This window comes from Malus domestica, chromosome 14, assembly GCF_042453785.1.
Source record: "Malus domestica chromosome 14, GDT2T_hap1".
NCBI classification, from domain to species: domain Eukaryota; kingdom Viridiplantae; phylum Streptophyta; class Magnoliopsida; order Rosales; family Rosaceae; genus Malus; species Malus domestica.
The window spans coordinates 7,139,086-7,151,181 of NC_091674.1; the positions used below are offsets into that span (position 1 = coordinate 7,139,086).

Consider the following 12,096-nt stretch of genomic DNA (forward strand, 5'->3'; position numbering starts at 1 on the left):
ACATGTTAGGATTAGTTGCACACACGGGTACAGATCAATCATCACTATTCATGTTTGCAGGACACACAAGGCAGGGAGGGATGACCATGTTCATCATATGCCGTGTGCGTGTGCAACTAAACACTTCTCGTTGTGAGACAATTGAAATTTTTTATTTTTTCCGGAGTAAATATAAAAATAGACCTAAGGGTTGTTGGTCTAGCAGTCAGGTCCTTGGTTTGCTCCCAAGTGGTTTGGAGTTCGACTCTCTCTCATGGTTCCTCGCTCCCAAAAAGTGCGGAGTTCGCTGGAGGACCTAGTGATTAGTCAAGTCAAAGACTTGGATACACTAGTTTATATATATTAAATATAACGTGTAACAAACGGGGACATAGCCTGTTGGACTTGAACCTTGGCATCTCCTTAAGCAGTCTAAACAATTTAGAAGGGCACCTTTTGGAAATGGTCAAACAATTTGCCCGCCAACTCTCCCTTTCGTCCTTCCCTCCAATTCCGCAGAATTTAAAATCTCTATGCTCCAACGGTCAACTGAGAGAAGCTCTGTTGGAAATGGCCGCTATAGGCCTTGAAATGAAGTTCGACGGCTACTATACGCTCCTAAACGAGTGCATAAACCGAAGGGCTTTTAGAGAAGGCCAAAGAGTCCATGCCCACATGATCAAAACCTGTTATCTACCGCCTATGCACCTCCGAACTCGGTTGATTGTCTTCTACAACAACTGTGATCGTTTGGGTGATGCACGCCGTGTGCTCGACGAAATGCCTGAAAGAAATGTTGTGTCTTGGACTGCCATGGTTTCGGCTTATTCTAAGAGGGGGTATGCTTCCGAAGCCTTGAATCTTTTTCTGCAGATGTTTAGATCAGGTATATTATTGTTTTTATTCGAGTTATGTAAGTGCATCATTCAGACATTGCTCATGCTGTGAGTAAAGATCATCAGATTTTCTTGCTTAATTCAATGATCTTTTGATTAGTTTGAGATTCTTGTTTATGTTTTTAATCTCGTTGTGTAACAAGGGCTTCTTGTATTGATAATATCGGCAAACTTTGCAGGTACGGAGCCTAATGAGTTCACATTTGCGACACTACTTACTTCATGTACTGGCGCTTCAGGATTGGACTTAGGAAGGCAAATTCACTCTCTGATAATCAGAAGAAATTTTGAGTCACACATATTTGTCGGGAGCTCACTTCTTGACATGTATGCCAAAGCTGGTAGAATCTATGAAGCAAGAGGAGTTTTCGACTGCTTGCCAGAAAGGGATGTTGTTTCTTGCACTGCCATAATCTCTGGCTATGCCCAGCTGGGTCTTGATGAGGAGGCTTTGGAGCTATTCCGCCAGTTGCAGAGAGAAGGAATGATTTCGAACTACGTCACTTATGCGAGTGTGTTAACCGCATTATCAGGGCTTGCTGCATTGGACCTTGGCAGGCAAGTTCACAACCACGTCCTTCGTCGGGAACTGCCCTCATATGTGGTTCTTCTGAACTCGTTGATTGATATGTACTCTAAATGTGGAAACCTGAGTTACTCAAGAAGGATCTTTGATAGCATGCCAGAGAGAACCGTCATCTCATGGAATGCTATGCTTGTAGGGTATAGTAAACACGGAATGGGAAAAGAGGTGGTTAAGCTTTTCAAATTAATGAAAGAAGAAAGTAAAGCCAGACCAGACAGTGTCACCTTTTTGGCGGTTTTATCTGGTTGCAGCCACGGAGGAATGGAGGATAGAGGGTTGGAATATTTTTATGAGATGGAAAAAGGTGAAAATGGAATTGAGCCAGAGCTTGAACACTATGGGTGTGTTGTCGATCTTCTTGGGCGTGCTGGTAGAGTTGAAGAAGCATTTGAGTTTATAAAAAAGATGCATTTTGAACCAACTGCTGCTATATGGGGTTCGCTTTTAGGTGCTTGTAGGGTTCACTCAAATATCGACATTGGTGAATTTGTGGGTTTCCGGCTTTTACAAATTGAGCCTGAAAATGCTGGTAACTATGTCATTCTTTCTAATTTATATGCTTCTGCAGGGAGATGGGAAGATGTAAGAACCGTAAGGGAATTGATGTTAGAGAAGGCTGTGATAAAGGAGCCTGGAAGAAGTTGGATTGAGCTTGACCAAATCCTTCATACGTTTCATGCAAGCGATCGCTCCCATCCAAGAAGGGAAGAGGTGTCTGCAAAGGTGAAAGAATTGTCAATTAAGTTAAAGGAAGCTGGTTATGTTCCTGATTTGGGTTGCGTTTTATATGACGTGGATGAGGAGCAGAAGGAGAAGATACTCCTAGGCCACAGCGAAAAACTAGCTTTGGCTTTCGGGCTGATTGCTACTGCTGAAGGAGTGCCAGTGCGTGTCATAAAAAACCTTCGGATTTGCGTTGATTGCCATAACTTTGCGAAACTTGTCTCGGAGATATATCGAAGAGAAGTGTCGTTGAGAGATAAAAACCGGTTTCATCACATTGTTGGAGGTATCTGTTCTTGCGGAGATTACTGGTGAGTTGTGAAGATCCTCCTTAAAAGCTACAAATGTCTGACTTAAGAACGGAACATATTCAAAATAGTTACGTTGTAACCGTGACACGAAAGGGAATAGTGAAACGTAGAATATTGAGAAATTATACTTGAGTATGATGTAGAGAAGTATAACGTCAGTCTCTGTGGACACTCCTGCTATTGAGAAAACCTTTCAATTTTTTTTTTTGAACAAAGGATATTATCTACACTAAGAGCAATTTTAATGTGTAAGGGGCTCCCCATGGCAATAGGCAATTGAATCCCCTTCAGGGAATAATAACTATATTTAATGAACCGTAATTGTCTTTTCCATATTCACCCCTAATCTGAATAGTCATGGCAATATGCAATAAAATATTATTATTTTTATTTTATAAAATAATAAAAAAAATAATTTTTTGTAATTTCTGATAGGATTTTTAACCGATCTTGTCACGTCACGTGTCATTATTCAAAAGTACAATTTTTGGTGATAAATTTTGGAAAGGGATCCTCTCCGGATCCCTTCCTCCTAATCCACCAAATCAGGAAATTGGTGCCATTGAAAATTGATCCAACGGCTGAAGTTATTATAATTTTTAAAGTGGGCCCCTGTTTGTAGCCGTTGGACTAAATTTCAATGACACGGATTCCCTGATTTGATAGATTATGAGGAAGGGATCCAAGGATCCCTTTCCATAAAATTCGATACAATTTTTTATGATAGATTTCGATAAGATTTTATCCAATTCCGTTGTGTCACATGTCATTACCCTTTTAGAATCATTAAGGATAAATTTCCAATAAGATTTTTAACCAATTCTGTCTTGCCACATGTCCACATTTCTCGCAACTGCATCACATTATCCGTAATCGGATCATAAGTAACTTCATCTCATCTAGAACACAATGCAACATCTTCAATAAGCGTCCAATTCGTACCTACATCATTAGCCATATTTTTGGAAACAAAAGTATATAGAAACTTTAAGAGAAAGATTGGAATGTGGTTGAAAGTAATTGAGAAAAATATGAAAGTGTGGTGTAAGGTGGAAGATAATGATAAGGTATTTTATTTTTTATAAATTCGGATTTTTTTAATTAATTTTTAATATTTTTTTAAATTTTTTTATTAACTTCATTAATTTGTACCGGTGGATTACACAAAATTTGAAATCCAACTCTCTAGATTGTGACATAAGGCATAACGGTAACATTTCAGATTTTTTTCTTTTTAATTTTTAAAGCCAAAAAACTTGGATTGTTGATTTGGATTTGAACAGCTCAAAAGGTGCCACATCATCCAGCCGTTGGGGGAGTTTTGAAATTTTTTTCATTGTTGGAAATCGAACGGTCTAGAAAAAAAAGCCGTTGAAATCCAACGGGCGAAAGGGTGCCACATTGCACCCAGCAACGGCTACAAACAACCTGTCCAGCTCGAGCCCCATCGCTTGCAAATCCTATTGGTGATGCGCCCCCACGCGCGCTTGTGTTGCACACGCCTGACGCAAAATTTTTAATAACGTGGTTAATGTCATACTAACGTCATGCCCCCTCAGGGGCTCGAGCCTTGGATTCCCGCCTGAGCTTTCCCTCGTGCTCCCCCTTAGCCTAATAGCTTGAATGGGCTGGAGCTGCTTAGGCTGACGATTTGGGTTCCTGTAGCAGGGGTGGGCTTAGCCTCACAATGGGTTAGCAATAATGTGGTTCAAATTCATCTTTCAATTTTAAAATCAAAACTCTCACTTTGTTTGGTTTCCAAACAATTCCATGTAGAAATATAACCAAACCAATACCAATTCACTACATATCTTTGTGCAAAAAAAAAAGAAATAATTAAATTAAACTAAAAGTAATATATGTTAGGTTTAACCACATGGCACAGATTTAGATTTGAAATCAATAACGCCCAATTTAACGGGTTGATTAAGAGTTGAATGACATTGGGTTGAAATAATAAGTAAATGTATGAGCAAAGTTGAAATGTTGTATGAGGTTGCAATTGCATATAAACATGAGCAGGGTAAATTATAATTTACCCTTTATAATTTGTTATGCATCTAATGAAAGCGCATAGAAGTAAACGGAAGGTGTAAAAATTGCAACCCTATAAAATATAAATGGTGCTATCCACACAATCTTTTTAACTTTTCACATGTTCCTCTCAATTTCCAATGTCAAACCAAAAGTAGAAAGAGCTAACTCCTATGTCGTGACCCAGGATATAAATAAAGAATACCCAGGGTAAATAGCATTACCCAAAATATAAATATTTTTTTTTTTTGGTCAATCCCAAAATATAAATAATAAAACCCAAGGAGATAAATGTGAGTAGAGTTGGGCTTGTCCTGCTGAGTCCTGACCCATAGAATTATAGCAGAGGCCCAACAAAGAAGCAAATACCACAGAAAATCAAAAGTTCACTCTCCACGAAGCCCCTCTCTCCCCACCTCCATCTCTCCCTTTCGAGCTGGGAGCGAAAGTCTTCACCATACCCGCCTCTACAATGCTCCGCCATCGCCTCGTCCAGGCGCTCCGAACCCGCGGCGGCTCTGCCACCGGTCCGAGCCGGTGGACCAGCCCGGGCCACGAGGAACAACCCAAAGGCTACCTCTTCAATCGGACCCCACCTCCCCCAGGCCAGTCTCGGAAATGGGAGGATTGGGAGCTCCCGTGCTACGTCACCAGCTTCCTCACCATCGTCATCCTCGGCGTCGGCCTCAACGCCAAGCCTGATCTCACCATCGAGACTTGGGCTCACCAGAAAGCCCTCGAACGGCTCGAGATCGAGCAGGCCGCCCTCTCTGTCGCCGGGTCGGGCGAATCTGACTGAAATGCGATCTGGGTATGCCGGTTCGTTCTGAGATCGATCCCTTTTTTGGTTGAGTTGAAATGGGTTTTCGGTTGTTGATATGATATGTAGTTCAAATAAGGGTTTGGGGATGTTTAATTGGGCTTTTGATGTGAAGCTTGATGATTACTTCATAATTTAGTTGTTTTTCAATTATTTGTATGTTTTTACTCGTCGATGTTATCGAATAGTTCATCAATTTCTTGCCTCTAATTACAGTTTTTATGCTTATAATTTGAATTATGCAGTGGTATCAGTAGCTAACTTTGTAGAATTAGGATGCATTCGTGAAAATTTCTAGGACTAGGATGCCATCTATGTGCCTTAAGGGATTACACTGTTGATAGTTAGTCTGAAGAGCATAAGTAGGATAAAGTTGTACTGGGTTTTGCTTCGAATGATGCTAGATGTGTAACGAAGGTTAACAAAATGATAATGATGCTAGATGTGTAAGGAAGGTGAACAAAATGATGCGACAATTTACATGGTACGTAAGCGCTTGCATCAGTTTATAAATTAGACATTGTAGAACTTTGGGAACGGTTAGCGGTTTTCTTTTTCTTGTAATTGTTCATTCGGAGATATAAGTTTTAGAGGCGTGGAGAGAATCAAAGTGCTGAATTGATACATAGGAGCCAGGATTGTAATCCATGTGCATAAAACATATCTGGATACTTAGCACTTACATTGTAACACCATTGACTTTTAAGCTCTTGCATCAGGTTATAAACTTAAACACCATAGAACTTTGATACCATTTAGCATTTTTCTTTTTCTTATAATTGTTTCCTGGAAACATAAATTTTGTATGTGTGTAAAGAATCAAAATGCTGAATCGTGATATAGGAGCCAGGAGTTGTGGTTTCCATGAGTTTTACAAATCACATTTAGAATATAAATGCAGATCATTGAAAATTTTCTCTGAAACTTTGGAAGTATTTGGGTTGGTAAATAACGCACTCAAAGGTTTTGATTAGCCAGTATCATGAACACCGTCTCTATTCCATATTTCCTCATTGAGGTTGTCGGCTGACTCTTGAAAGAAGATTCATTCTCTTTAGTGGGATGCAGTATGTTATGGTCTCACATTATAAAACTTGGTTGATACTTGGGTGATTTCTTGGTTTGATCATAGAGGTCTTTTGTGCTGTTAGGAAAATCATAAACATAGTTTAGGTAAACATAGTTTAGGTGTCATTAGCTAAAACTAGAGCACTGTGTTAATCACCTATATCTATAACTGAACTGGCTGGTACCCTTTTCAGCGGGTTTAATTACGCTTCAAGTTGATTACCTTTGGAGAAGCAAACTGGTGAATTGTTCTAGTTTTATATAATCAAGGAGTTGTTTCTGGTACTTATCAGTGAGGTATTTTTCATTTGACATGTGATGGATTTTCATCGTATACTTCATTTGTATCAAGAAGCTGGAGCTCTTGTCGCATTGTCACTCCATACCATTTCCCAATCTTAGCGACTTGTTTTTGGTATTAAAATTTGAAAGGTTGGGACCTTGGCGTTGATGAAATTTAGATTCAGTTATCTCTGTCCATTTATTTTTAAGTTTTTTCAGACATAGGCAACAGGGTAACCCCGAAAAGGCCCAGGGTGTGATGAATTGGTACAATGGGTACATAAAAGGATCAGCAGCTATTCGTATTTCATTCTTTTTCAATTGAATTCGTAGTCTTTGTTTCAGGTTGATTTTGTTGTTAGATTTATTTGAATCGAAGCTATCATCTTTGAAAGGGATTTTGAGTTGTTCTGTATGGTTCAAATATATGCCATGAACCTTGAATGTTGCAAAACCATGAGTTTGTAGTTAATTGGTGCTCCAGCGGCGTCTGACCACAGTTTCCGGCAATACGCTCCCCAACGCTCTCTCATTGCCTCTGTCGTTGCCATTTTCACCAATCAAGAGTACGAGAGGATGTTTTGCTTTAAGCCCGTCATACTTTCTTCCCCTTCGTTCCACACTCTTCAACGGACTTGTAACAATGTTCTCCCGTTTAACAGCAGTCTTCGTCAAGTAATCGAGAAGTTGGAAATTAACAGGGCAACCCTCAAACCCTCTAATTTCGACTTCTCGGAGGTGATCATGGGAGCATTTGGGCGGAGTATCTTTCTTTTCGTTTCTTAAGTGTTCTTGAATAGAAACTCAAGTGCACCTGAAATCAAGAACAAACCAGAGCAATTCCATCAAGTCTTACACCCCAAATTGGTGTTTTAGTTCATTTGCAAAGAGCTTAATTATAGCCGAGCTGGTTAAGAGTATTTACTCTTGAAATCTAAAGTTCTGATCAGTTCGATTCTCCCCTCCCTCAGTACCGCTTGTATATATATAAAAAATCGAAAGGGCATATACTTACATTCAACACAAGTTTAAGCAAGTAAGGAGACGCCGTAACGAAAGAGTTTAACTGAAGAAGATTGCAATGATCATCTAAACCAAATGTCTCCAAATGCTTGAGATTTTCAAGCATAGGAAATACTTCATGTTCATCTGCAAACCAAATAATAAGGCACTAACTAAACATAATCCCACAAAAACCAAGGAGAACCAAACATATAAAGTTAAACCACCACAAATGTACTAACCAGTATTCCATCCAGTTTGAGAGTCTCCAGCTGAGAAAACCAACATGGAAGTTGATTCAAGGCAGCCTCTATGAATCCATCATTATCAGCACAGATGGATATATCTACAAGTTGCGGTACGTTCCTAAGAAGGTTTATCCGATCTCCGATACAAAACGATACAAGATTTGCGCCACAAATATTAATGCTCTCGATCTTGCAACATTTTCGTATCTCTATGTACTTCAGTGCGCTCGACATGACTACTCTTAAATTAACCAAATCATTGGAGTTGTCCACTGATAATCGTTCAAGAACTGGACAGTTAGACATGATGTAGTTGAGTTGAGAGCTTTTTCAGCCACACCAACACTTTTGAAACAAAGAACTTTGAGGGATTTGAACCCAATGGATGCAGAAGGGTGTGGACTTGGAACAGCAGGAGACAAATTGAAACCTTTCATCAATGGAACATGAAATCTTTACCATCACAGAGACAAAAACGCAACCTGCACTGCTCAATTACTGGGCTTTTATGTTGTTCTAGCACACTATTCGCCCAATCAGTGTACGTGTTACGCAGTTTTTTGAAGCGCACGCTGCATGATGTTTTTTGGGGATCAAAGTTGAGAGTCGTAGTGGACGTTCGCAAGCACCTCCATCGCTGAGAAAGGATACTAGTAGATGCGGCTTTCTTGAGCGGCAAGAAAGGCAATATACTGACAAGAACTTCGTCTGGCAACTCACTGATTCGGTCTACCGAGTTGTACTCATGCTTGCCCTTTCTTTCTTTCAGTTAGAAGATTAAGAGGAAATTTTACCAACAAATTCTTGCAGTCAATGAAGCAGCGTGGTGGTGCTTCTCGATTTCAAGAGAGAAGATGAGGAAGGAAGAAAGACTTAATTGGGTCTTTTGGTCAACAGAGTCTAGTTTCGCTGGTCAGTGCTCGAATAGTATTCTTAAACTCCAGAATTTCCCCAGGTACGGTTTCTTGTATAGCAAGTTATTATTAATTGTAATTTGTATAAGATTTTACGTGGTGTCCTATTCTTTGTAGGGGTGTGCTATCCACACACCCCATTTTACTTCTCACACACCCTTGATAATTTTTGTTCATTGATCTTCTTCAATTCATCCGATCTGACGGCCGAAAATTAAAAAGGTGTGTGAGAAGTAAAATGGGGTGTGTGGATATCACATCCCTTCTTTGTATTATAATGAGGGTATCAACCAAAAAAAAAAATTATGTGTAATAATTTGAGTTGAACAATAACACCACAATTTCAAGTGCATACAAAATTGGTCGGGTTTGTATTCCCTTATATTTAATCCGTGTGTAGGCAGGGGCGGATCCACTCTTGGACTCGAGTGGTCCTGGGTGATCACGGGACCACTCAAACATTCGAAAAAAGCGTGTGTGAGAACATTTGAGGACCACTCAATGGTCTAGACATGTGGTGGAAGAGAGAAGATCACCATGACGCTGATCTTGGACCTTGGTTACAATGTAGAAGAAAAACTTTTCTCTCCATTTTTCACATGGCCAACTCTCATTTTTTTTTTTCAATTGACGTCTAATCAGGTGGTACTATCCTAGCATAAGGGATGATGTATTACTCAACCAATATTTTTAAAATTGACACCATATTTTTGAAAAAAAAAAATCCCTATAAATTCATTCGATTCCTGAAAATTACTTCATAAAGTATTATGAATTCGTAGTTGCTTGCACTTGCATCTCATACCATCAAATTCACTAAAATACTAAAGTAAAAATTATGATATTTTTGTATGTTGTATGTTCAATAATAAACCTCAAATTCTCAATGCAAGTGTAGTTTTTTTTTTGTAAGTGTAAATAGACACTTACTCTTGTATGATTTATAGTAAGTTTACTTAAATATGTCTAGCCCACCTAGGCCTTTGCCTAGACTACGTCTAGGCGCACATAGACACCCCAGTCTGTTGCCGGACTATCGCTTAACTTCCCTTGATTAGGACCATCTGAAGTTAAAATCCTGAATCCCCTACTGATCGTAAGTGATGCACGAGATAAGTCTCTTTTTGACATTTTATTCAATGATGTGCCCTCGTAGTTTACTCAAAACTGTCATTGTTTTAAAAAATAATTTTGGTACCTTTTTACTATTATTATTGATTTTAGGTAAAGGATAACTTACATCCCCCAATAAATTTTACGAGAATGAACATAGCTCACCTATTGCACATATAAATTTTATGATTGAATCTTTAATTTCTTAATCTTCATTTGAAGATCGTATTTATAAAAAATTATTCTAATCGGAGATCGTCTATGCATCTAAATTCGAATGTATGCAACAAATCGACGGTGTGAGTACCAAGTAAAATTTTCATGATGAACCGGCCATTTAATTATTACATTTAGGAGACAACGATCTTTGATTCAAATGATTTTTTTTTAAGGATGATCATTTCTAAGATTTGAACTTGCATTCTTGCAACTTATTAAGTCAGGTGATACATGAAAAGATTATATATAGTTAGTTAGTGTAGCACCTTTCACAGCTGTTAATTTTTGTGAAAAACACTAAGAATCAAACTATCGGAAAAGCATGATTACCTGAACTTTCATAAATAAAATAAATTTTAAACAAGAAGTTAGTCGGATCCCTAAGACCATATCCAAAGGAAATGTTAAATTATAAGAGTCAAATTACAATTGACGACTGATGTGACAATCTGAAACCTTATGTCAAATTTTGTACTTTTCCAACCGAATTGTCAAATATTATATTATTATTTAAATAGAGCTTTAAACGATTATAACTATTAAAAAATATTGAAACAAAATTTTTATTGGTTAAAATGTTAGTGGAATAAGGGATCCACTATTAAAATGAATTAAAAATAAATTTAACATTGATGTCAAATTTGACATCAAATCTAAGCCTTCAAATTCAGTTAACAAACAACATTTCGGTTGGAAAGACTTTTGATGTCAAATATGTATAGTGACATTCCACCTAAGATTTTGACATCTCCTTTAGAGATGCTCTAAACAGTCTATCTGTCAAAGATTCAAAATATAGACAGACGGTGTGCAAATCCAAGAAAATTTTATTTTAAACAAGAGTATTTTGTTTACTTATTAAGTTAACTAGCATATGGGCATACACAAAGTGTGAGAAATTTTTTAATTTTTGTTTTTGAAATAGGAGAGAGAAAGAGAGTGATAGAGGATGTGAGAGTGAGAAATTTTGTTTTGTTTTTTTTTTAATTAGAGATATGTTATGATTACATGTATGTGAGACTTTGAAAAAAAATAGCAAAATTTGATTGTGTGAAATTACATTTCTACCTCATATTTCTTACTCATGTTATATTGTAATTAGAAAATTAAACTGATAATTTTATAAAATTTTGGTTAATAATGAGTGTTTTATTAATTAGTGGAGATTAACAACTAAATTTTGCCTTTTATGCTCCATTCTTTCCAGCGTGCAAAGACAAGTTTTTTAACTTTTTACGCATAAAAAATTGTTCAGCAAGAGATCCATCAGGAATGATGAATGCGTGTTACTTAATTTTGCCTAGTTAATAATATAGTTCTGGTATGTATTTAAGAAAATTATTATTAATACTTTGAAATTTTAAATATGCACTCCAATTTTTTATATATTTAATTTTAAAGAAAAATACTCTTATCAAAGAATGCATAATTCGATTTTTAAAGTGTTAATAGTAAGTTTAAGAAAAATAATTATTCCATTTCCAATTGTAACACTTAATCTCCAAGCATGTGGGATGAAATCAGACATACGCATGTGTTGTCTGGTTGCTTCTTCTTTTTGTGATTCTGAAAAGACATAAGCATGTGCATATTGATCATGTCAAAGTAATGCCAGGAGAGAAGATCACGTTGCACCGATGCAATTGTTTTGTTTACGAGCGTAGTTACAGAGTATATATATTCCGTAGTTAGCGTCATATTAAGTTACTAACTATTTACACTCAATACTTGTACATATACACACACACATATATAAGTTAACAGACCTTTTAAAAAGAGGGATTCTTATTTTTTCAATGGTCAAGATGGTGTCCTCATTTAGAAAAAAAAAAAAAAAAAAGGGATCCATCTTGTTAAAGGATTCCTATGAGTTAAATAGTTATATATGGTCTTAAACCACT

The 12,096-nt window shown here is 37.4% G+C and overlaps 2 protein-coding genes across 3 annotated transcripts; both read left to right on the forward strand.

Moving 5' to 3' along the window:
* The first annotated feature begins 307 nt into the window (after window positions 1–307).
* Window positions 308–2,734, forward strand: LOC103454290 (putative pentatricopeptide repeat-containing protein At3g13770, mitochondrial). Of its 2 annotated transcripts, none has more exons than XM_008393897.4 (2): window positions 308–865; window positions 1,055–2,734. In XM_008393897.4, exons 1-2 carry the CDS (start codon window positions 442–444, stop codon window positions 2,497–2,499), a joined length of 1,869 nt encoding a protein of 622 aa, XP_008392119.3. In that variant the 5' UTR covers window positions 308–441; the 3' UTR covers window positions 2,500–2,734. The 2 variants fall into 2 exon arrangements, with proteins under 2 accessions (XP_008392119.3, XP_070668588.1); XM_070812487.1 differs by having other exon boundaries at window positions 685–818.
* A 2,156-nt stretch (window positions 2,735–4,890) lies between these two features.
* On the forward strand, window positions 4,891–5,559 carry LOC103454289 (uncharacterized). The gene has a single exon (XM_008393896.4). The coding sequence runs from the start codon at window positions 5,002–5,004 to the stop codon at window positions 5,326–5,328; it is 327 nt and encodes a 108-aa protein (XP_008392118.1). The 5' UTR covers window positions 4,891–5,001; the 3' UTR covers window positions 5,329–5,559.
* Window positions 5,560–12,096: the final 6,537 nt, after the last annotated feature.